The sequence below is a fragment of the Hyla sarda genome, chromosome 2 (genome assembly GCF_029499605.1).
Source record: "Hyla sarda isolate aHylSar1 chromosome 2, aHylSar1.hap1, whole genome shotgun sequence".
NCBI lineage: Eukaryota > Metazoa > Chordata > Amphibia > Anura > Hylidae > Hyla > Hyla sarda.
In genome coordinates this window covers 173,852,236-173,878,196 of record NC_079190.1, presented here as the reverse complement: position 1 = coordinate 173,878,196, position 25,961 = coordinate 173,852,236, and the positions used below count along the sequence as shown (strand labels likewise).

At 40.1% G+C, this 25,961-nt stretch overlaps 1 protein-coding gene across 1 annotated transcript in view; it reads right to left on the bottom strand.

The window, feature by feature from the left end:
• Positions 1 to 23,357, bottom strand: part of LOC130357760 (uncharacterized) — a 96,423-nt gene extending 73,066 nt beyond the window's left edge. Inside the window, exons 1-4 of the mRNA XM_056560497.1 lie at positions 23,309 to 23,357; positions 18,103 to 18,180; positions 8,109 to 8,219; positions 1,976 to 2,045 (exon numbers count right to left, since the gene is read on the bottom strand). Coding sequence (XP_056416472.1) covers positions 1,976 to 2,045; positions 8,109 to 8,219; positions 18,103 to 18,160 — 239 coding nt within the window. The 5' untranslated portion in view covers positions 18,161 to 18,180; positions 23,309 to 23,357. The remainder of the gene's footprint in view (positions 1 to 1,975; positions 2,046 to 8,108; positions 8,220 to 18,102; positions 18,181 to 23,308) is intronic.
• Between the last annotated feature and the right edge of the window lie 2,604 nt (positions 23,358 to 25,961).

Sequence of the window (25,961 nt, the reverse complement as noted above, 5' to 3'; positions counted from 1 at the left end):
TTACAAATTTTGGGACCGGACCGGTGATGCTTCTTCCGGACCGGAAGAAGCGTCACTGGACGCGAAATAGGATCCATCGTCTCAAGCTCCCCCCGCCACGTCTAGCCCTCCCTGCACACCCGTTCCCGTTGTTTTGTGCCAGCTGTACGCTTACCAGCACTATTAAACAAGATTCTACAGAAGTGGTGAGTCGCTACGTGTTACCTTTCTTTTTGCTTAAAGTAGAATATGTCACGAAAAAATAATCTTGGAATCAGAATAATAACTAAAAGCATTCCAGAGTTATTAATGTTTAAAGTGACAGTGGTCAGAATTGCAAAAAAACGGCCGAGTCCTTAAGGTGAAAAAGGGCTAAGTCCTTAAGGGGTTAAACGGGTACTCCGGTTGCCTCCTGCGCCTTGCTGTAGCTGTAACCGTGACGTCACGTTCAGTAATCAGATCTCTGTGCGAACTATCACAGTGCGGTCGCACCGGTGAGACGCTCACGGCCGGAGCAGATCTCTCGGAGCCTATACCCTCTGTGCACCTGGACTGTCTCTCTTACCCTCACCCTGGGAGTTCCTGGAGGGATCTTGTTAGTACCTACACCGTACCCTAGGACGAACAACGCTCCGTGGACCGCATCGTGTATACCGGCATCCTACATCGTAGCTCAGGATGAACAGCGCTCCGTGGATCACTTTGTGTAAACCGGCATCAAAACTACAGGTACCTTTGACATTTTGCAGCGTCCAATACATAGTGCCATATACAGTCATGCATCTTGCCACCTTCGTTTGCATGTAAGCACATTGTATTCAATATACTCAAATTACGTAATCATTGATTTATTTTATAAATATATACAGTGACTGAGATAGAACTGCTCCGTCAACTCCGTCCAGTGTGGTGGGGAGACGGCATCAATTTTCATCATAGACCAACTCTAATAGGACATCTAAGTAAGTTTCCTTGCTACAATATTTACTGATACAAAGCCGATACAATTCTGTGACATAGACACAGTAACTGGATTGTTCACTCAAAAGCATTTTTTCATTTTTCTGCCTAGTGAACGAAAGCAATGCCAGCTTATTCATCATAATCTTCCTATCTTACACAGATACCAGTAAACCAACTGTATTAAGTAAGTGTATTCCCATATGGGTGTTCCTTTTATGTGCGCCGATACACAAGCATCATTTTTCCTTAAATTACAAATCTGTTTAACTTTCTGGAGCCAGTTGATTTTAAATTGATTGTTTTCCACCGGAGTGTCCCTTTAAACGATTAGATAGAATATAATAGCTATACTTGGTTAGTAATTAATTCTCACACCATTTTTTTTACGTATCGGGGGAGAGTTATCAAAACCTGTCCAGAGGAAAAGTTGCCCACAGCAACCAATCAGCTCGCTTCTTTCATTTTTAACAAGGCCTCTGCAAAATGAAAGAAGCGATCTGACTGGTTGCTATGGGCATTGTTTCCTTTGCATAGGTTTTGATAAATCTCCCTCCCATCATGCACAGCTGAGACATTTTTTCAGACAAAAAAATAGTCCGATGATGCTGGAGAGCGGAAGGCAAAAACTTAATGCGAGTCCATGGGTTTGCTTGAACATCACAGATGTTACGTACAGACTTTGCTGCACATTTCCCCTTTGTGAATGGGATTTTGCTAATTTGTTTGTGCATTTTAGGCTCTGAAACCATACTGTGTGGAGCCGGTATTTAAAAATCCTTTGTGTTTTCATATTTATCTTTAGTTTAATTTGCTTTATTAGTCAACTTTATTAGTCAATTTTAAACAATTTTTCTAAATTTCTAAAAGATTCTGCGTAATCTTTAGGGTACCAGCAATTTAAAGAAGTTCCTTCCTGATCTATACTTCACATAATTCAAATTATTGTCAAATGTTTTATTCTGTAAATATTCTTAAAGTTTCTACAAATGTACCTTATTTCAATAAAAATCTAGTATAGTTTTATGGTACTTACCAAAATCCTAGAAGTATCCAAAATAAGATTATGAGTACAGCGATCAAGCTATAAAACACAATTATGTGGCCTGTAATGGAAATGATAATAAGATTTTTAGTTTTAATTCAAATTTGTTCAAAGTAAAACTTCAAAGTTAAATAAACTGGTGTCAGAAAGTTAAACAGATTTGTAAATCATTTCTATTAAAAAATCTTAATCCTTCCAGTACTTATCAGCTGCTGTTATGATCCACAGGAAGTTCTTTTTTCATTTCCTTTTTTGTCTGACCACAGTGCTCTCTGCTTACACCTCTGTCCATTTTAGGAACTATCCAGAGCAGGATAAGTTTTCTATGGGGATTTGCTCCAACTCCTGTAAAATGGACAGAGGCATCAGCAGAGAGTGGTCAGGCAGAAAGGAAATTCAAAAGGAAAAGAACTTCCTGTGGCTCATACAGCAGCTGATAAGTACTAGAAGGAATAAAGGGGTACTTCGGTGGAAAACATTTTTAAATCAACTGGTGCCAGAAAGTTAAACAGATTTGTAAATGACTTCTATTAAAAAATCTTTATCCTTCCAGTACTTTTTAGGAGCTGTATGTTACAGAGGAAATTCTTTTCTTTTTTGTCTTGTCCACAGTGCTCTCTGCTGACACCTGATGCCCGTATCAGGAACTGTCTAGAGCAGGAGAAAATTCTCATAGCAAACCTATGCTGCTCTGGACAGTTCCTGACACGGACAGAGGTGTCAGCAGAAAGCACTGTGGACAAGACAAAAAAGAAATTTAAAAAACCAAAGAATTTCCTCTGTAGCATACAGCTGCTAATTAGTACTGGAAGGATAAAGATTTTTTAATAGAAGTAATTTACAAATCTGTTTAACTTTCTGGCATCAGTTGATTTAAAAAAAAAAATTCCCAGTGTAGTACCCCTTTAATGAACTTTTCCATGTAAATTACTCTGAGTCTGCACCCTCCTCAAACCTGAGGCCATTCACCAAACAGATATACACAATTAATTTCATGCCTCAAAGTTCAAATAACTACAAAACTGCATATAAAAATGTACTTATATTATACTCTTTAAAGGAAACCAATCTAATTAGTATTCTCAAAAAAAAAATTTAAGAATACAATTTGCTTGTAAGGTGTAAGTTATTCTCACTGTAATTCAGATGTCACAATCTATGTTGTAAAAATCACTGATCAAAAGTGTGAGACTATGTTTGCCCAAATGATAAATTTGCCCAGAATTTACAAACCTGCTGATTATACCAACAGGCCAAACCTAGACTGGGTGCCAACTTAACTGTATGCAATAGCTAAAAAAAAAAGAGAAATAGACAACACAGTGCACTATAAGGCTAGGTTTGCACACAGGTTTTTTCTGGCGTTTTTTTTTTTTTTGGGGGGGAAAATTGCCACTGCAGTTTTTGAGCCAAAGCCAGAAGTGTATTCATAGGAATGGGAAATATAAAGGCAGGATTTATATTTCTCCTTCCCAGTGGGTCCACTTCTGAATTTGGCTCAAAAACTGCAGTGGCAGTTTTCCAGAAAAAAAACAAAAAACCTAGCCTTAGGGAGACAAAGCTGAAAGACAGAAGGCTATGAGCCAAACTTACATTTATTAATCTGACTGAAACCAAAACTGTCTGGTTTTGCCTATAACAACCAATCATAGCTCAGCTTTCATTTTACCAGAGATATGAAAACTATGCTGTGATTGGTTGCTATGAGCAATGCAAGACAGTTTTGGTTTCAGGCAGACTGATAAATCTGGGCCCATATGTTTGCAGACCAGTAATGCTATATATATAGTATTCACAATACTATGCTATATAACAGTGATGGCGAACCCATGGCACGCGTGCCACAGGTGGCATGCCGAGCCCCCTCTGTGGGCATGCAGCCATAGTTCGCCAGGCAGGGCAAACTGGGACATCCCTGTGTTAGTGAAAGTTACCTTTCTGCGGCCCCGCCGGGTAGTAGCGCCCGTGCGCCCATAGGAACGTAGGAGCGGAGCATCACAGCATCGAGGAGGAGGACGCGCAGGCATGGTAAGTTACCTGCACGTCATCTTCAGTGCTCCAACCAGGAGCGGTGAACGGAGCACTGTGAGGCAGAACATAGACATACAGCCTCCAGCCATACACTGTATATGGCTGAAGGCTGTATGTCTGTGGGGGAACTATACTGCACCTAACGTAGGGGAACATTCTGCCAACCTAATGTAGGAGAACATACTGTCAACCTAATGTGGGGGAACATACTGCCAACCTAATGTGGGGGAACATACTTCCAACCTAATGTGGGGGAACATACTGCCAACCTAATGTGGGGGAACATACTGCCAACCTAATGTGGGGGAACTGCAACCTAATGTGGGGAAACATACTGCAAACCTAATGCGGGGGAACTATACTGCCAACCTAATGTGGGGGAACTATACTGCCAACCTAATGTGGGGAAACATACTGCCAACCTAATGTGGGGAACTATACTGCCTACCTAATGAGGGGGAACATACTGGGAACCTAATGTGGGGGAACATACTGACAACCTAATGTGGGGGAACTGCAACCTAATGTGGGGGAACATACTGCCTACCTAATGTGGGGGAACTGCAACCTAATGTGGGGGAACATACTTCCAACCTAATGTGGGGGAACTATACTGCCTACCTAATGTGGGGGAACTATAACCTAATGTGGGGGAACTATACTGTCAACCTAACTTGGGGGAATTATACTGCCTACCTAATGTGGAAGAACATACTGTCTACCTAATGTGGGGGAACTACAACCTAATGTGGGGGAACATACTGCCTACCTAATGTGGGGGAACTACAACCTAATGTGGGGGAACATACTGCCAACCTAATGTGGGGGAGCTATACTGCCTACCTAATGTGGGGGAACATACTGCCAACCTAATGTGGGGGAACTGCAACCTAATGTGGGGGAACATACTGCCTACCTAATGTGGGGGAACTACAACCTAATGTGGGGGAACTATACTGCCTACCTAATGTGGGAGAACTGCAACCTAATGTGGGGGAACATACTGCACCTAATGTGGGGGAACGATACTGCCTACTTAATGTGGGGAAACTACAACCTAATGTGGGGGAACTATACTGCAAACCTAAAGTGGGGGAATTATACTGCCTACCTAATGTGGAAGAACATACTGCCTACCTAATGTGGGGGAACTAAAACCTAATAGGGGGGGAATATACTGCCTACCTAAGTTGTTTTTTTCTAAACTTAAACCTCAGTATTCTGATTTAATTGCTGTGCTGGCACTTTGAGGGAGAAAAAAGTTGGCGTGCATTACGGTTTGGGCACTCAGGCTCAGAAAGGTTCGCCATCACTGCTATATAAGGCATTCAGAATAAATTAAAAGTTAACAAAGGTCTCTCTGGTTGGGCACTTGATAAAATCTACATATCAGTGAAGTTGGTGAATTGTAGACACTGATCCTCGCAGACTCCCCCCCCCCCCCCCCCCCCCATGCAAGAAGTGACTTTCAGATTTTGGATGTGATCCAAACAATTTCTACTGCGTCTAACCATAGTCACTGTGTAATGTGCCATGAAGCAATCATTTTTCTGTCTGAATGGTATCCATATATTTTATGTCATTATATTGCAAACCATATTTAGGCCATGGCGATTTTGACTGCAGCACAGTTTTGCGCCCCCTGATTCCCACTGTATTGCAGCCAATACCAGTGTATGGCATTGTGTTGTGACAGCAACCCAGCAATCATCTGGATGGGGCCAACAGCGGGTTACAGTGTAAACACATTCACCGTGATGCAGCATGAGACGGGGAGCAAAATACGTTGATGTTCGGCTATGTGACGCAAAGCCACCATATAACCCTAACAAGGTCCTCCGGTGAAAAACAAACCTTTTGGAGATTTTCTATATCATCACTGAATAGATACCATCTTTATTTTTGTATTTTCAAAGCAGAGCAGTCAGCTGGAAAACAGGGGTGTAAATAGGCCCATAACTAGATCAGGCTATTCATCATGATTCCAAGCCTACCATTTCGTTTTAATAGTCCTCTCCATTGGCAAGATATAAGCCTTCTTTGTTAATATGCAAATGTGACTCAAGTGCCACAGCAAGTGCCCAGCTAAATGCAGCTTGTTGCCTCTTTATCTAGTGGCTGTGAGTTAAACAGGGTAGAAAGATGCAAGCGTGTTGTGGGGCGGGGATAAAGAGGAGAGGGGCTGGACTTTCTTGGGTTCTTGTAGTGATGGGGAATGCCCCCTGAGCCCTTGAAGTTCAGGATTTGCATATTCACAAAAAGGCTTATATCTCAGCGCTGATAATTAGCCCTATCTAGCAATGGGCTTATTTACACCACTGTTTTCTGCTGACAGGTTTTCTTTAAAGGGGTTCTACAGTGTAAACTTTTTTATTTTTTTTTTAAATCAACTGGTTCCAAAAAGTTAAACACATTTTTTAATTACTTCTATTTAAAAATCTTAATCCTTCCTGATACTGTCCAGAGTAGAGCAAATCCCCATAGCAAACCTCTCCTGCTCTGCACAGTTCCTGACATAGTTAAGAGGTGTCAGCAGAGAGCACTGTGGTCAGACTGGAAAGAACTATACAACTTCCTCTGCAGCATACAGAAGCTGATAAGTACTAGAATTATATAGTATTATATAGTAATTCACAAATCTGTTTAACTTTCTGGCACCAGTTGATAAAATAATTGTTTTCCACCGGAGTACCCCTTTAACCTCTTAAGGACACAGGGCGTACCTGTACGCCCTGCACCCGGTCCTGGTATTTAAAACTTTGACCCCGCATCATACCGGGTCGGTCCCAGCTGCTTATGATAGCCGGGACCCTGGGCTAATAGCGTGCGGCACAGATTGTTGTGCCGTGCGCTATTAACCCTTCAGACGCGAGATCGCAGTTGATCGCCGCATCTAAAATGAAAGTAAAAGCTTCCCTGCAGCTCAGTCGGGCTGATCGGGACTATCACGATAAAATTGCGATGTCCCGATCAGCTAGGACGCGAGCGGAGGTCCCCTTACCTTGCTCCGTCGCGTCCGATCGGCGTTTGATTGCTCCAAGCCTGAGCTACAGGCTTGAGCAATCAACCCCCTATTACGCTGATCCATGCAAATCTATGGCTTTGCAGGGATCAGGGTAAAAGATCAGTGTGTGCAGTGTTATAGGTCCCTATGGGAGTTATAACACTGCAAAAAAAAAGTGGAAAAAAAAGTTAACAAAGGTCATTTAACCCCTTCCCTAATAAAAGTTTGAATCACCCCCTTTTCCGATAAAAAAAAAACCTGTGTAAATAAAAATAAACATATGTGGTATCGCCTCGTGCGGAAATGTCCGAACTATAAAAATATATAGTTAATTAAACTGCACGATCAATGGCATACACGCAAAAAAATTTATAAAATTACAAAATAGCGTATTTTTGGTCACTTTTTATATACTAATAAACTAATAAAAAGCGATCAAAAAGTCAGATCAATAAAAAAAATGGTAGTGATAAAAACATCAGAACACGGCGCAAAAAGCCCTCATACCGGCCCGTATGCGGAAAAATAAAAAAGTTAGAGGGTCAGAATTTTTTACGAATAAATTTTCCTGCATGTAGTTATGATTTTTTTCAGAAGTACCACAATATCCAACCTAAGTAGGGTATCCTTTTAATCGCATGGACCTACAGAATAAATATAAGCTGCAATTTTTACCGAAATATGCACTGCATAGAAACGGAAGCCCCCAAAATTTACAAAATGAAATGTTTTCTTCAATTTTGTCGCACAATGAATTTCTTTTCCGTTTCGCTGTGGATTTTTTGGGTAAAATGATTAATGTCACTGCAAAGTAGAAGTAGTGGTGCAAAAAATAAGCCATCATATGGAATTTTATGTGCAAAATTGAAAGCGTTATGATTTTTTGAAGATGATGAGGAAAAAATGAAAATGCAAAAATGGAAAAACGCTAAGGTTAGGTTCCTACTAATGAATTTCCAATAAGAATTCTGCTTAGAATTTTGTCCAGCCAGAAATTCCATAGTGTCAACCCAGCCTAAGTCTTCCAAAACTATTTGCAGTATCTCATGGCAGGTCTTTTACTTTCTACAAAATAAGTCATCTCTTTACCTGGAACAGTCTTTTGATAGCAGGCATCCATGAAGAAGCAGCAGTCTTGTAGTGTGCATCCTATCCTTGTTTTATTTGCATTGCAGGGTTCATTCAGAGGCAGCTCACAAACTAACAAAGAATTGAGTACAGTAGCAGTGCAATAGTTACAATATAACACACATTTTAACAAGCTCCTTCTAAAATGCAATAATTTGTTTATAACGTATTGGCCAATCTCCTAAATAAATTAGGTTTCTTACTAACTGTACTATAGTTTGTAGGGGATAATCATAACAAAGTATTTCCTTTTAAAGGGCCCAAGTGAACTTAATAACCTAAGACTTTTGTGTGAGTGTAATGATGTGAGTCCAATAGAGCTGCAAAACGGAATATTTTAGAAAATGCGTGCATTCATAATGTTTGAATTGGCAGATGTAAATATTCTGCTGTTCTTCCTTCTGATGCTGGGTTATCTCTAAACATACATAACACAGTTTGTACTGTTTCCTCCTAAGGATAGAGTCACACATTGTGTATACGCAGTATATTTCCCATATGCTCCAGCCCTGTGTGCGCACTGAGGTTTAGAGGCAGGCCCGTGCGTCACAGTTACGCCGGCGCACTGGTACCATTTCCAAACCTTACACACACACAGGGCTGCCACGAGTAGTAGTCCTGTGTGTCTGCTCATAATACGCAGCATATTTCCTGTAGCGTGAAATACGTTGCATATAACCTACCCTAAGGGTCTATTCACACGTACAGTATCCTTGCAGGAAAAATAGCAACAGTTAATGCCCGTTGTGCACCACTGGCAGGCTCCTCTGTTACCCGCCAAACAAATAGACTGAGAATCCGAAGGTAGAAAACAAGATAGATTTTACCCACTCCTGTGTGAGTCCTTTCCCCGCAATGTAACTATGGGATGGGGATTTGCTAGTTCGCGCATGCGGCACTAGCTGGTAGCAGGTACATGGATATCTGGAAGATAGAAATGATTAGCGGTCTGCGCCGCTTCCTGGAGATTAGCGATCTGCGTCCCTCCGATGGTAGAATCTCGGACTGTGCCCTCCAATAGGTAGAATGATAAGTGATAGGAGATGGTCAGATGGGACAGTGTCCTCGTGGATGCCTGGCAGGATGTTGGTGTATTTGCACACCAGATGTAGGAAAGGCAGTTAGAACTTAAATACTAATAGTAGTAAAAGGCAGCAATGTAGGTTTAAAATATCAATTGGCTGGACGGGTTTCAGGATAGACATTCTATCTTCAGCAGCCTAAGTTAATGATAGTGATGTTCCTTTTTGCATAGGATTTATAGAGAGTGGATGTGATTGGTTATGCCATTTTGATGCCAGGTGCATGCCAATTACTGTGCATGACAATCAGTGTACTGAAGATGGTTGCATTTTGGATTAGAGTTCAAAGTCAAATTGTAACAAAACAAGTAATTTGTATTGGATGGAAATGTATTTTACATAGAGAATGTATGGTGAAATAACTTATGAACGTAATAATAATTTGGTAAATAGTGAGTAACAAATAATTGGTGAAAAATAAATAAAATACATTTGGATTCCTATATGACAATGGATGAAAAAGTAAAGAAAAATCTACTATGATATGCAGAAAGACTCGATTTACAGTAGGAAATAGCGCAGGAAGTAGCGATTTACAGCAGGAAATAATTGCAAGAAAAATAATTTTTAAAAAATAAATAAAGATAAAGATAAAAATAGCGATTTACAGTAGGAAATAATTGCAAGAAAAATAATTAAAAAAAAAAATAAATAAAGATAAAAATAGCGATTTACAGTAGGAAATAATTGCAAGAAAAATTATTAAAAATAAATAAATAAATAAAGATAAAGATAAAGATAAAAATAATTAAAATAAGAATAAAAAAAATTTAAAAAATTTAAGATGAAAAAAATATTTAAAAAATATATAAATATAAAAAATAAAATAAAAAATATATAAGAAAACTGAAAGTGAAAATGTCAATATAAATATTTATAAATGACAATGAAAATGAGACACTGGAACAGAAACATATATAGACTGATTATTAGGTAGGACCCGAGATCATACTGTTGTAAAATCCAGTAGGGCGCAAGCTCAGGGTCCTTCACCTCACTCCTGCATCTCAATTGGACTGGCAGCATTTTACCACTCTCGTTCATCGCCAATTGCAGCCTCAGGCTCCCATTCATAGCCCTGACCTCTCTGTCTGCTGATTGAACCCTACACAGTGTTGCGAGTATTGTCTTACTTTCCTTATGCATAGGCATTGCACCCCCTCTCCTATTGTCTCACATATTATTCTGATTGTGCTGAGCCCTAGTGCGCCTGGTGCCTTATTGGCGACTTCAGCTGCTTCTGACTGCATGTCGGTTCTCTTCTTTGTGCCTTAGTTGTATAAGTGCCTTGATTTGACATGATTGTGTACTTGGTCCTACCGGCCTGTTGGTTTTATACTTATCTTCTGGATACTTGGAAAAAATTAAAATGAGTGAAAATGTAAATATATATATATATATATATATATATATATATATATATATATATATATATATAAATGAGAATGAAAACGAGACACTGGAACAGAAACATATATATATAGACTGATAGCTGATTATTAGGTTGGACCGGAAATCATACTGTTGTAAAATCCAGTAGGGCACAAGCTCAGGGTCCGTCACCTCACTGGTAGACAGCCTGCAGAAGACAGGCCATGGGCGAGGGCCCCAACTGGAAAAGGTCAGACCTTCGCTATATTCAGATGAAACCAAATAATTCCATCTCTTCATTTAGATCTGCTGGGGCCAAGCTTTCAAAATCAAATATCTTATGGGATTTGGTCCTGATATAGTCCCCCTCCCATCCAGTTCTTTTTAACAGTTTATAGTTTCTTATATATTGTACTACTCCAATGTAAGTTTCAAATTTATTGAGGGATGTACTAGGGGCAAATTTTAAGCCTTTATCTAAAAGTTTTTTGGGGGTTCTGTGAGGGAGATAGTGCTTATAGAGTCCAGGGCCGGTTTTAGGCTTAGCGTGGCCCTGGGCAAAATCAAACTAGGGGCCCCAAAAGTCGTAATAGTGCACTAACCAGATGTGCAAAATTTTGGTCACTTCAAATACCATAAAAAAAATCTAAGAAGCAATTGAAAGGTCCCATCAAAACAAAAATGGTACCCATAAAAACTACAAATCACAGCGCAAAAAATGACCCTCATACATACCCATATACAGAAAAATAAGAATTATAGGGATCAGAATAGTACAATTTTATATTTTTGTATAGTTCCCCCACATTAGTTTGGCAGTATAGTTCCCCCACATTAAGTTGGCAGTATAGTTCCCCCACATTAGGTTGGCAGTATAGTTTCCCCACATTAGGTTGGCAGTATAGTCGCCCCACATTAGGTTGGCAGTTCAGTCCCCCACATTAGGTTGGCACTATAGTTTCCCCACATTAGGTTGGCAGTACAGTCCCCCACATTAGGTTGGCCGTATAGTTCCCCACATTAGGTTGGCAGTGTAGTTCCCCCCACATTAGGTTGGCAGTGTAGTTCCCCCACATTAGGTTGGCAGTGTAGTTCCCCACATTAGGTTGGCAGTATTGTTCCCCCCACATTAGGTTGGCAGCATAGTTCCCCCACATTAAGTTGGCAGTATAGTTCCCCCACATTAGGTTGGCAGTATAGTTCCCCACATTAGGTTGACAGCATAGTTCCCCACATTAGGTTGGCAGTATAGTTCCCCCACATTAGGTTGGCAGTATAGTTCCCTCACATTCAGTAGGCAGTATAGTTTCCCCACATTAGGTTGTAAGTATAGTTCCCCCACATTAGGATGGCAGTATAGTTCCCCCACAATAGGTTGACAGTATGTTCCCCCACATTAGGTTCACAGTATGTTCCCCCACATTAGGTTGGCAGTATGTTCCCCCACATTAGGTTGGCAGTATGTTCCCCCACATTAGGTTGGCAGTATGTTCCCCCACAATAGGTTGACAGTATGTTCCCCCACATTAGGTTGACAGTATGTTCCCCCACATTAGGTTGGCAGTATGTTCCCCCACATTAGGTTGGCAGTATGTTCCCCCACATTAGGTTGGCAGTATGTTCCCCCACATTAGTTGGCAGTATGTTCCCCCACATTAGGTTGGCAGTATAGTTCCCCGGAACATTGCTCCCCCCCCCCCCCTCTCCCCCTGCTTTTTCTATTTTTCATATTTCCTTACCTGGCCACGCTCGGCAGACTCAGGTAATGTGGCGGGTCTTGTAGGCTGTGTGGATAATATGATGAGTGACGTCTCCTGCGGCTCCTCTGCGCGGCGTCAGGGACGTCACTCCTCATTTCCTGCAGCCGCTACAGGGCACAGTTTTCTTCATTACACCAGACTGCTAAACTTAAGCAGCCAGCGCTGCAGGGAACGAGTGACGTCCCTGATGCCGTGCAGAGGATCTACACAGCCCACAAGACCCGCCGCATTACCTGAGCCTGCCGAGCACGGCCAGGTAAGGAAATATGAAAAATAGAAAATGCAGGAGGAGAAGTGTCCGGGCCTGCAGGACCCACCGCTGGTCACTGTTTTAAAGTGGCCGTAGCCGGGCTGCTGATGTTTAACAAGCAGCCAGCACTGCGGCCACTTTAAAAGCAGCCGGCAGGGGGCCCCCTTGGGGATGGAGGCCCCAGGCAATTTCCTGGTTTGCCCCGCCCTAACGCCGGCCCTGATAGAGTCCTGTGTTAATTTGTCTTCCCTGTTTTGCCTTGTGGTTGGCTTACCTCTTCTAACTCTTCTATTTCTTCTGTGTACTGTCTTTTCATGGAGGTGTTGGACTGTGGATTCTGGTATTATTACAAACTCTTGTTTTTTCATGGTTTGTAATAGAGTGGTGTTGGTGACTAGTAATTGGGGGCTTGGATTGAGTTGCAATGTGAGTGTTGTGAGGTAGGCGAGTGTTGGGAGTGTGTGTGTGTTTTGGCATGGGAAAGTGTGGTGTGCATGTGTTCTGGATTGGTGAGTGTTGTGTATGGGGTAGTAAGTGTGTTGGCTGTGATATGATGTGTGATTGTGGTAATGTGGACTGTGTGGTGTAGGGTGGGTGCAATGTGGATACCTGTGGTATGGGCTTCTGGGTCTGGTATAATGTGGTGAATATTCTCTCTCTTGCGGTATAGTCTCTGAGGTGTGTGGTGTCCTATAAAATGATTGTCGAGTGGGGTATATCTGTTGTGAGTAGGGACATTATATTGGGATTGCTCATGTGCACTTGGATGACTGGTGTCTCTTGTGACTTCCTTTTGGTTTGGAATAATGTCTTTTTTGATGTGTCATTTTTATGTAGTTGCCAGTTAATTTTTTTTGTCTTACTCTGCATGATTTCGTTTTGCATGCGAGAAAGCTCTATACCCAAATTTTGAATAGTAAAGAATTTGATTTTATTACAGGGATACAACATAGACTACCCATATTCTAATGTTTACCCAAGATGCACAAACATTTCTTAAATCCCCCAGGCCGTCCGATTATATTTGGAATAGGTTCACTTACGGCAACTCTCTCACTATACATAGACAAAATTCTTCAACTACTAGTCCAAACCACTCCAACACTTTTAAAAGATACCACTCAAGTCATCAAAATCATTGAAAATCTGGTCTGGGAATTCAATAATATTTTTGTTACATTAGACGTCAACTCATTATATAACATTATTCAACACAATTTAGGCACAACAGCAGTAAGTCACTTCCTACAACAAGCCCAGATTCCACATGAACAAATAGAATTCACAATACAATATATTTATTTTATTTTGACACATAATTACTTTTACTTTGAGGGGAGTATTACCAACAAATCACAGGGACTGCCATAGGCACCAAATTCGCGCCCAGCTATGCGAATATATTCATTTCGATTTGGAAAGGAACAGAAACACAGTTACACATTTTTCTTTTAGATCTGAACACCAATATTTATAACATTACACTTTCACCAAATATCAGTCAGGAAAAAGTTGAATTTCTAGACCTACAAATCTCAGTATCTGGAAATAAACTACATTGTTGCACATATAAAAAACCAACTGCAAAAAATTGTTACATTTTATTTTCCAGCAGCCATCTACCCCATGGGCTACTAAACATTCCCAGCAGCCAAATTAGAAAACTAAAGAGAAATTGCACACAGGAAGAAAAATTCAAAAAAGAAACATCTGACATGATGCATCAATTCAGAATCAAAGAGTACCTATAAATCACATTACAAGAGCCCCTCAAGAAAGAACAAAAACTCAACAGAAATGAATTATTTAAAGAACAAACACTTGACAACACTACAAATATAGACAATACTTCCAAAATCATAATTCCCTTTTGCAAAGACCACAAAACAGTTAGAAAAAATATACAAAAAACAGGCATTTAGTCAGTAATGACAACATTTTAGCCCCAACACTTCCAAAACTGCCATTAATCTTTAAAAAAAAGGCTCCCAATATAGGTTTAAAGGTGGCCCCCACGGTTAAACAAAAAAAAAACATCAACGAAAACAGACAACACATGGTTATCAAAAGCAGGCTTTTTCAGATGTGGAATCTGCTCTAGCTGCAAGGGCACCAATTTCCCCAAAAAAACATCAAAGAAACCTCAAAAACTAATAATTTTAAATGGGAAATTAATTAACTATTAACCTGCCACACAAAAGAAGTTATTTATATTTTAGAATGCCCTTGCCACAAGCAATACATTGGCTGAACCAAACGAGAACTAAAAACATGGATGGCCGAACATTTTTACAATATTAAAAAAGGTAGTGACAAGCACCCACTATCAATCCATTTAAAAAAATTCCGTAATATGAACCCTTCAAAAATCACATTTGCTGCCCTAGAAACTGTTAAAAGAACTGGAGGGGAGGGAACTATATTTCGGCCATGTCGAGGGCCGAATCCCATAAGATATTTGATTTTGAAAGCTTCGCCCCAGCAGGTCTAAATGAAAAGAGATAGAATTATTTGGTTTCATCTAAACATAGTGAAGATTGGACCTTTTCCAGTTGGGGCCCTCGCCCATGGCCTGTCTTCTGCAGGCTGTCTACCAGTGAGGTGACAGATCCTTAGCTTGTGCCCTACTGGATTTTACAACAGTATGATTTCCGGTCCAACCTAATAATCAGCTATCAGTCTATATATATGTTCCAGTGTCTCATTTTCATTCTCATTTATATATATATCTATATTTACATTTTCACTCACTTAAATTTTTTCCAAGTATCCAGAAGATAAGTATAAAACCAACAGGGCGGTAGGACCAAGTAACAAGGAAATGCACAATCATGTCAAATCAAGGCACTCATACAATTAAGGCACAAAGAAGAGAACCGACATGCAGTCAGAGGCAGCTGAAGTCGCCAATAAGGCACCAGGCGCACTAGGGCTCAGCACAATCAGAATAATATGTGAGACAATAGGAGAGGGGGTGCAATGCCTATGCATAAGGAAAGTAAGACAATACTCGCAATACTATGTAGGGTTCAATCAGCAGACAGAGAGGTCAGGGCTACGAATGGGAGCCTGAGGCTGGAATTGGCGATGAACGAGTGGTAAAATGCTGCCAGTCCAATTGAGATGCAGGAGGAGCGAAAAAAAAGGAGAAAGACAAGGAAGTAAAACGCAGGGATGAAGAGAGAGGAAGTGGGAGGGGGGGAGAGGGAGAGGGGGAGGGGGGTAGGAGGAGAGAGCTAGAGCAGATCAGGAGTAGTACATACCTCAGGACCTCCGTAGGGCAGGCATACTGACCACCACTTTCATTTTTATTATATTTTTTATTTTTATTTTATTTTTTATATTTATATATTTTTTATAAATTTTTTCATCTCATATTTTTTCATCTTACATTTTGATTCTTATTTTTTTATTATTTTTATCTTTATTTTTATTTATTTAATTTTTATTAATTTTCTTGCAATTATTTCCTACTGTAAATCGCTATGAGTCTTTCTGCATATCATAGCAGATATTTCTTTACTTTGTCCTCCATTGTCATATAGGAATCCAAATTCATTTTATTTATTTTTCACCAATTATTTGTTACTCACTATTTACCAAATTTATGTTCATAAACTACATTATTTCACCATACATTCTCTATGTAAAATACATTCCTTGTTTTGTTACAATTTAACTTTAAACTCCAATCCCAAATGCAACCATGTTCAGTACACTGATTGTCATGCACACTAATTGGCATGCACCTGCCATCAAAATGGCATAACCAATCACATCCACTCTCTGGCTATAAATTCTATGCAAAAAGGAACATCACTATAATTATCTTGTATTCCACACAGGCTGCTGAAGAAAGGATTTCTATCCTGAAACCCGTCCAGCCAATTGATATTTTAAACCTACATTGCTGTCTTTTACTACTATTAGTATTTAAGTTCTAACTGCCTTTCCTACATGTGGTGTGCAAATACACCAACATCCTGCCAGGCATCCACGAGGACACTGTCCCACCTGGCCCATCTCCTATCACTTATCATTCTACCTATTGGAGAGCACAGTCCGCGATTCTACCAACGGAGCGACGCAGATCGTTAATCTCTAGGAAGCGGCGCAGTCCGCGAATCATTTCTATCTTCTAGATAGATCTATTTTGTTTTCTACCTTCGGATTCTCAGTCTATTTGTTTGGCGACTAACAGAGGAGCCTGCCAGTGTGGCACAACGGCATTAACGAGCACAACGGACATCAACTATTTTTTGGTTGTTATCCACTATACCATCAACGATCTCACTTGCGGAGACTATAAATCCCAGCATGCCCTACAAATACCGGCAATAACAGTCACTACCCACATTTGTTATCTATTATACCACCAATGAATATATCAAGTGGGTATATGATATATGTGACTTAACCCACGGAGACTACAAATCCCAGCTTTCCCTAAAAAGTACTGTTCAAGCTGTATCACACAAAAGGCAGTTACAGATACCAGCTCATTCTAAACAAAGTAAATATATACTAGCAGCATTTTATATATTATTGTTTTATGATTGTATTTTATACAAATTATTATATGTATTGGTTGTGAGTCACAAGGGCCCTGTGACTACACCACCTAGTTCACCAATATCTTAAAGAGGTACTCCCGTGGAAAACTTTTTTTTTTTAAATCAACTGGTGCAAGAAAGTTAAACAGATTTGTAAATTACTTCTATTAAAAAATCTAAATCCTTCCAGTACTTTTTAGGGGCTGTTTACTACAACGAAAATGCTTTTCTTATTGGATTGTCATGAGCACAGTGCTCTCTGCTGACCTCTGCTGTCCATTTTAGGGACTGTCCAGAGAAGGAGAAAATCCCCATAGCAAACATATGCTGCTCTGGACAGTTCCTAAAATGGATAGCAGAGGTCAGCAGAGAGAACTGTGCTCATGACAGAAGTGAAATCCAAAAAAGAAAAGCATTTCCTCTGTAGTATACAGTCTCTAAAAAGTACTGGAAGGATTAAGATTTTTTTTTATAGAAGTCATTTACAAATCTGTTTAACTTTCTGGCACCAGTTGATAAAAAAAAAAAAAAAAAAAAAGTTTTCCACGGGAGTACCCCTTTAATAAATGTATTTGTATTGTTTCCATTTATGTTACTTATTTGCATAGAATAACATCCAATTTATTTACTATATACCATTACCTATATACCTGATTTCTAATATCACATATTTATATTTTTATTATTATTTTTCTCCACTAATTTCACTCATATAACCTAGAGGACTGAGATATCTTTTGATTTATCAAAACCTGTCCAGAGGAAAAGTTGCTGAGTTGCCCATAGCAACCAATCAGATTGCTTCTTTAAATTTTTCACAGGCCTTTTCAAAAATGAAAGAAGCGTTCTGATTGGTTGCTATGGGCAACTCAGCAACTTTTCCACTGGACAGGTTTTGATAAATCTCCCCCCATGTATTATATATAATATATATCATACCTGCCAACAGGTCAATAAATTGTCTTTTGAATAGGTAGGGAAGATTATATTTGCTCATTTTGAAAATATGGTGGTTTCCTGCAAAATAACAAAATTGTCATTTAAAAACAAAAAAAAAATTTTACATATGTAGTCTGATTAAACACCTTATCTTGCCACAAGAAGGTAGGAAAATGTTTTACCGGCTGCCCAATAAAAAGGCTCAAACAGGCTTCTTTTGGGTAATGTACATCCTGTTAAGAGATTGTTGACTTCTAGACATACCTTTACAATACACAAGATAACATTTTGCCCAGGGGGGTGCATCATCTGATTGAAGTAGAATGTTTCAATGTATTGCCCACCATCGAGGCCATTCTAACCAAACCGTAAGGAGGTGTTGGGAGCAGTGATAACAAGAGGGCATGCACACACGGCAAACAGACTCTGGACAGTTGAAACAGACCACCAGTAGAGGATCATTTGATCCGTCGACAAACGTGAGCAGCTCTCATAATTTCCTCATCCACTATTTATACACATGCCTGTCTCTGCCCAGACCATTTCCAGGTGCTCAGCAGAAAGAAATTGGTATCATGGTGCCCATTACATGTCCTGTCATTGACCGACAGTCGCCATTACCTTTGTTTGCAGTGGTATCACGAACAAGAAACCTGGAATGTTACGGACTGGACAGTATTGTCTTTATTGATGAATCTGAGTACTGGAATCCAACATAGGTCACATTTGAACACAAAGGCCTTGAGGTAAGCTCTCTTTCTGCCCTTGCTGTGGAGTGACACACCGCCCCAACTGCTGGTGTAATAATCTGGGAAGCCATCCCATACAACAGTTGGTGTTATTCCTACTAGTGATACAAAGGACACTAATAGCTCAGCGATACATACAGGACATCCTGTGGCCACATGATTTGCCTTTATTATAATTACTATTTAATTTAAAAAGTCTTCAGCAGAGAAACATTGTTATATTTATTTAATGAGTACCTGTTTCCAAATAAAACTTTTTCATATAGTGTCCCTTGTGTAATAAGCAGACACTTTCCATTTACTTGCTTTTAAAATTATCAACATAAAAGTGTAATAGAAAAAACGGCCACTAGGTGGCTCTGTTCTGTTCCCTGCCACAATTAATACAGTGAGTTTGGTCTCCTCCCGGCTTGGCAGTAGACCATACTCAGGAAGTGCTTCTCTGCTCTTAGCTTGATTGACAGCTGCCCAGAGCCTCACTGAAAGCTACAAAGAGCCTCACTGAAACATGCATAGAGCCAGCTTGAGGTCTTCTATTCATCACAGCACTGCAACCATGTGAGGGCGGAAGTGGTCCCCCAGCAGGCTTCAGTGGTGTCATTCCCCGCTAGGAAACGCCCACTTTCTCCTGCTGTGAGCAAGAATAAAGGTATGATACAGAGCTTTTTAAAGCCAGAGAGGCAGCAGGAGATCAGGGAGGTAAACAAGTTGCTCAATAGCTTTGCTGTTGGTTACCGCCTCTACCGTAGGGACAGGCTGCATCTCAATGGGGAGGGTGCAGCTGTGCTTGGGGAGAAGATGGTTAGAAGGGTGGAGGAGTGTTTAAACTAGGCACTGGGGGGGGGGGGGGGGAGGGAACCTACAACATAGAGGGGAAGATAGTGAAGATAGAGAGGGGGGGACTTATTAATGTGCCTGGGGTGGAGTGGAGTGAGGGGTTAGGATAGTTAATAGGGTTAGGCTTCAAAGGAAGAAAAAACATACACCATTGTATTGCATGTTGACTAATGCCAGAAGTCTGACCAATAAAACAGATGAACTGGAGGGGTTGATGTCTGAGGAGAATTATGACATAGTGGGTATAACAGAGACTTGGTTGGACGATACCTGTGACTGGGCGATCAACATTCAGGGTTATAGTCTATTCAGGAAGGACCGGACAAAATGGAAAGGGGGAGGAGTCTGTCTTTATGTAAAGTCCAGTCTGAAGGCCACACTGCAGGAGGATATATGGGAGGGAATCAATATGGGTAGAAATATATGGAGATAAAAAAAAAGTCTGATAGGGGTTTGCTATAAGCCACCAAACATAATGGAAGAGGCAGAAGATCAATTAATGAGGCAAATAAACATGGCAGCAAATCAGAATGAGGTGATAATAATGGGGGACTTAAACTATCCTGATAAAAACTGGGAAACGGAGTCCTGTGAATCTCATAAAGGAAACAGGTTTCTGACTATAGCTAAAGACAATTATCTGTCCCAAATGGTGCAGAGCCTGACCAGAGGGGATGCCCTACTAGACTTAATATTAACCAACAGACCTGACAGAGTAACTAATGTGCAAGTAGAAGGGCACCTAGGAAATAGTGATCATAATATAATACATTATAACTTGTTCTTCAATAAGGGAATCTCTCGAGGGGCCACAAAGACAATGAACTTTAGGAAGGCAAAGTTTGATCAACTCAGAGAAGCCCTTAACAATATAAAATGGGATAATGTACTCAAAAACAAGAATAGTGACACTAAATGGGAGACTTTTAAAAATATCTTAAACTCTCACTGTAAGATGGATATACCTTATGGGAATAAAAGGGTCAGAAATAAAAGAAACCAATATGGATGAATAGAAAACAGATAAAAGTTGCAAAAATAGAGACAGAAAGACTCATTGCCAAAGAGAGTAAAACTAACCCCAAAATGTTCTTTAACTATATAAATAGCGAAAAGGTCAAAAATGAAAGTGTAGGCCCTTTAAAAAACGATAAAGAAAAAAATTATAAACGAGGATCAGAAAAAAGCAAATATATTATTTTGGAATATCTTCATAAAAATAAATGCATGACTCCATATCAGCATGGCTTTATGAGGGATCGGTCCTGTCAAACTAACCTGATTAGCTTTTATGAGGAGGTGAGCTCCAGACTGGACAAGGGGAATCGCTGGATGTTGCATATCTGGATATTTCCATAGCATTTGATACGGTGCCACATAAAAGCTTGTTGCATAAAATGAGAAGGATTGGGCTAGGGGAGAATGTGTGTAAGTGGATAAGTAACTGGCTCAGTGATCGGAAACAGAGGGTGGTTATTAATGGTACTTATTCCTATTGGGTTACTAGTGGGGTACCACAGGGGTCAGTCTTGGGTCCTGTCCTATTTAATATATTCATTAATGACCTTGTAGAGGGGTTGAATAGTAAAGTAGTAATCTTTGCAGATGATACTAAACTCTGTAAAGCGGTAAACACTATAGAGGACAGTGCACTGTTACAAATGGGTCTGGATAGGTTGGAGGTTTGGGCTGGGAAGTGGCAGATGAGGTTCAACACTGATAAATGTAGGCTAATGCACATGGGGAGGAAAAATCTGGGATTATGTATTCAATGGGAGAACACTTGGGACGACGGATGTGGAAAAGGTTTTAGGAGTCTTAGATAACAGTAAATTTAGCTGTAGTGACCAGTGTCGGGCAGCTACTGCCAAAACAAATGAAAAATCATGGGGTGCATCAATAGGGGCATAGATGCCCACGACAAGGAAATAATTCTACAGCTGTACAAAACACTAGTCAGACCACACATAGAACACTGTGTACAGTACTGGGCACCAGTGTACAACAAAGATATAGTGGAGCTGGAGAGGGTTCAAAGACGGGAAACCAGGGTAATACCGGGAATGGGAGGACTACAGTACCCAGAAAGATTATCAGAATTAGGGTTATTTAGTTTAGAAAAAAGAAGACTTAGGGGAGACCTAATAACTATGTATAAATATATCAGGAGACAGTACAGAGATCTCTCCCATGATCTATTTATACCCAGGACTGTATCTATAACAAGGGAGCATCCTCTACGTCTAGAGGAAAGAAGGTTTATACACCAGCACAGACAGGGGTTCTTTACTATAAGAGCAGTGAGACTGTGGAATTCTCTCCCGGAGGAGGTGGTCTTGGTGAACTCTGTAAAAGAATTTAAAAGGGGTCTGGATGTATTTTTGGAGAATAGCATTGCTAGTTATGTATACTAGATTTATAGGGACAGAACGTTGATCCAGGGATTTATTCTGACTGCCATATTTGGAGTCTGGAAGGAATTTTTACCTCTAGTATGAGTTTTTTTTTTTCCTTCCTACTGATCAACGCAGTAGGGACTCATTAGGGATATAGGTTGAACTAGATGGACTCTGGTCTTTTTTCAACCTTATGAAATATGTTACTATGAGGGGTGTTAGGAATAGTTAGGGAACATAGCCTGTACATTGTGACATGTACATTGCCATAGCAAACCTTGTCCCACAAACATTTATCACCCATCAACAGGATACGTTTTATATGTATTATTGCTATGTCTGAACACTTAGATCTACCGGATTTTGAGAAAGTTCCTGAGTCCCCATCTGAATGATGCAACAGTCATGCATCTATGAGCTCGGCTATCTCAATTTGTTCCACAGACAGTAAATGAAGCGGTAGCAGGCGCGTAAGACTGTTAGTCCATTTAGTCATGGTATTTAGATGACTTCTGCTGTAAACTTTTTCTAATTTTTCATCGTAGGCTCAAGGCCAATCCATAACTACTATAAAATTGCTAAACGGCACTCCACTTCCTTCTTGTGCCTGTGTCACTGAGGCAGGTACTAAATTATGGAATCTGCATATTGGTAAAAACTACACCTGCATTTGTGGTATTACAACTTGGCACATTCAGTTCAACGGAACTGAGCTGCAACATCATATACAACCTAAGGACAAAGGTGGTGCTATTTTTGAAAGAAATTAGCTCTGTTTTCCTTATCCTGGAGGATTTGCCCCAGCTTTAAATAACTATTTAACACTTTCTTAGAAACTAACTGTGGAGACCTGTCAGTGTCTATTCATTAGAGTCAAGTATATACTAAACTTGATATTATATTGGACTAGTCTTTCATTCCGTTTATTTCTCAACCTACAGTAATGCAGTATCATACATAGTATAAATAAACATTTTCTTATTACGAAAAGGGTCTTAAAATGATATTATAACATCTATTTATTATAATCAATAAGTGTTAAAGTCAGTCCTGAGGGAAGAAGATGGGTGCAGGCACCTTTTCCTTTTTGACATTCATGACGGATGTAACTGCTGATCTACCACCAAAAAGATGCTTATGACACGTATGTTGGATAAACTATACACAAACGTCTTGTAAATGGCTTTTATGAGCGATCCATAAATCAGATACCACCTTAAATACCTCTTTTAACAGGGCAATGCAGCTTTTTTTCCTTACAGACCACCGAGGTGAAAATTCAAACTGACACCAAGCAGGCGGCCCGTCAGTTTGAAGTGTCCAGGCCTGCATGCACCAGCACGTCCTATTCTGCTTGATTTCCTGAACCACTTCTGATCACTGGAGCCTGGCTTTAGATTGCAAAACAATTAAGTATCTTTGTTTAAAAGATTGGAATTTGTTACAATTTCAGCTTAATATTTTAAGAATAGGCACAAGATCATAAGAGTTAATTTTGCCATATTAGTTATCTGTATACAATAAAGGTAAACATATGCTGAATGTCCACTTTATTACAGTGCAGGGATGTGGAACTCCTATCGCCCGACGCCCAGGCAGGTGAATTTTTTTGGCTTTGGGCAAACAGGGCCGGACCTGACAAGCACGGCGGTGCTCAAATTTGAGTATGGAGCCGGCTCCGGACTCATGCCTGCTCCATACTCTGCCGCCCCCTGCTGTTCTCAGTAGCTGGGAGCCGCCGCTAATAGCCAGCATGCTCCTTTCATTGCAGAAAGACACTTACAGCAGGACATTGCACCATGGCATAAATAGTTGGTCAAGAATTGGCATTTCACATGCTGGTCTTAAGAAAAATTCTGCTGGCTTTTAGTTTTCATAACTTATTAATAAAGCGCACACCTCCTAATAAATTTGTCGGCAGCAGAAGCTGCTCTAGGTGATGTGTATTGAAATCTACAGAAGCAGCTATCATGTCTGCTTTGGTAAATGGATGCAGAACATTAAAGGAGATGTCCGATGCTCATTTTTCTTATTTTATCCGTTCCGGGCTGAAAAATAAAAGAAAACAAATTTTCTCTTACCTGCCTAGGCTCCCCCGATGCTTCAGTACAGGTGTTCGGTCCCCAGGCTTATTCTTCTTACTTCCTGTTAGCCCGGCACATCACACCGAGCTTCAACCTATCAGCGGCCGCAGCGATGTCCCACCTCGGCCAGTGATAGGCTGAAGCTCCGTGTGATGTGCCGGGCTAACAGGAAGTAAGAAGAATACAGCCCAGGGACCGAACGCCATTACCGGAGCACCGGGGGAGCGTAGGCAGGCAAGAGAAAGCTTATTTTCTTTTTTTTTTTGCAGCCCGGAACGGATACAATAAGAAAAGTGAGCACCGGACATGTCCTTTAAAGGGGTACTCCGCTGCCCCAGCATTCGGAACATTTTGTTCCAAACACTTGGAGTGGGAGTGATGTCACGGACATGCCCCATTGTGACGTCACGCCTCGCCCCCTCAATGCAAGTCTATGGGAGGGGGCGTGGCAGCCATAGACTTGCATTGAGGTGGCATGGTATCAAAAGGGGGCGTGGTTGTGATGTCACGACCCCTACTGCCCGCACCCAGCATTCTAAATGAACGCCAGGTTTTGAACAGAGATCGTGGGGGTCCCAGCTGCGGGACACCCACGATCAGACATCTTATCCCCTTCCCCTGTCCTTTGGATAGGAGATGAGATGTCTAGGGGGCGTAGTACCCCTTTAACACCCAGTGGAATCTATGCCAGAAAGAATTGCTGTGGTTCTGAAGGCCAGAGGAGGTAAAGACTCCTACTAGATGTGTCGCTCAAATAAAAAGGTGGCCATCCAAGTGTATGTGCACCCTAAAATTCCTTATGCCATTTTACAGAATATACCCCTAATAAATATTTTTTGATAACGCATCTTATCACACACCATTAAATTTCATTACCCTTTAATTTTCTGAAGTTATAAATTAACACAAAAAAATTCAAACAGAAAATATAAAATGAGACATGTTTTATTTTTTTATAAAGTACATGTTTATATACAATAATGAAATACAAATCTTGTAGTGGTCTGTTGGATGCATTATGAAGCCTGTGTGCATTCTCTCCACAGTAACAAATACGCAGTACAGAAAGTACATTGCTTTACAGTCCCTTGGCAAACTACATTACATTTAATACAGTGACTGGTTTATTACAACCAAAATTACTTAAAACGGTGTAGTTACAGTAACTAATGTTGTTGTGTCAACATGACGCAATCCCCTTTCTTCCATGGGCAGGATTTTTATTGTGACATCAGCAAAAATGATCTAAAAAGTGGCTGGCAACAGGAATGGAACATATTCAATATATTTCCTTGGATGGCAGGATTAAGACACCTAGTTTTAAAACAAGGCAAAAAGCTGTCAAGATTCATTACATTATTTAGACCTAAGTATGGCTTTATATCCCTAATATCTTATTAACAGATGTCAATGAGATACTAAAGGCTTATTGAATTAAGGTCTTATATCATTAAATAATATATATATATATATATATATATATATATATATATATATATATATATATATATATATATATAAAGTAAAGGTCTTTGGATCTGATCTGTTCTAACCATGCCTTTGATGGCTAAGTGTGAGTACAACAGATTTTAGGATCTTAATACAAAATACATTTTTTATAAATTCACATTCAATTAAGGATGCTATCTTATGTCACCATTCTGATAAACAGATGGTCTTCTTGTTTTGTATTGCAATCCTTAAGATTAGGCATCACAAGGGTTTTGGCAATGTTTCACCCTCTACAGGGTGACTTGACAATATCATGTCTATGACTTTTTCATGCTTTAATG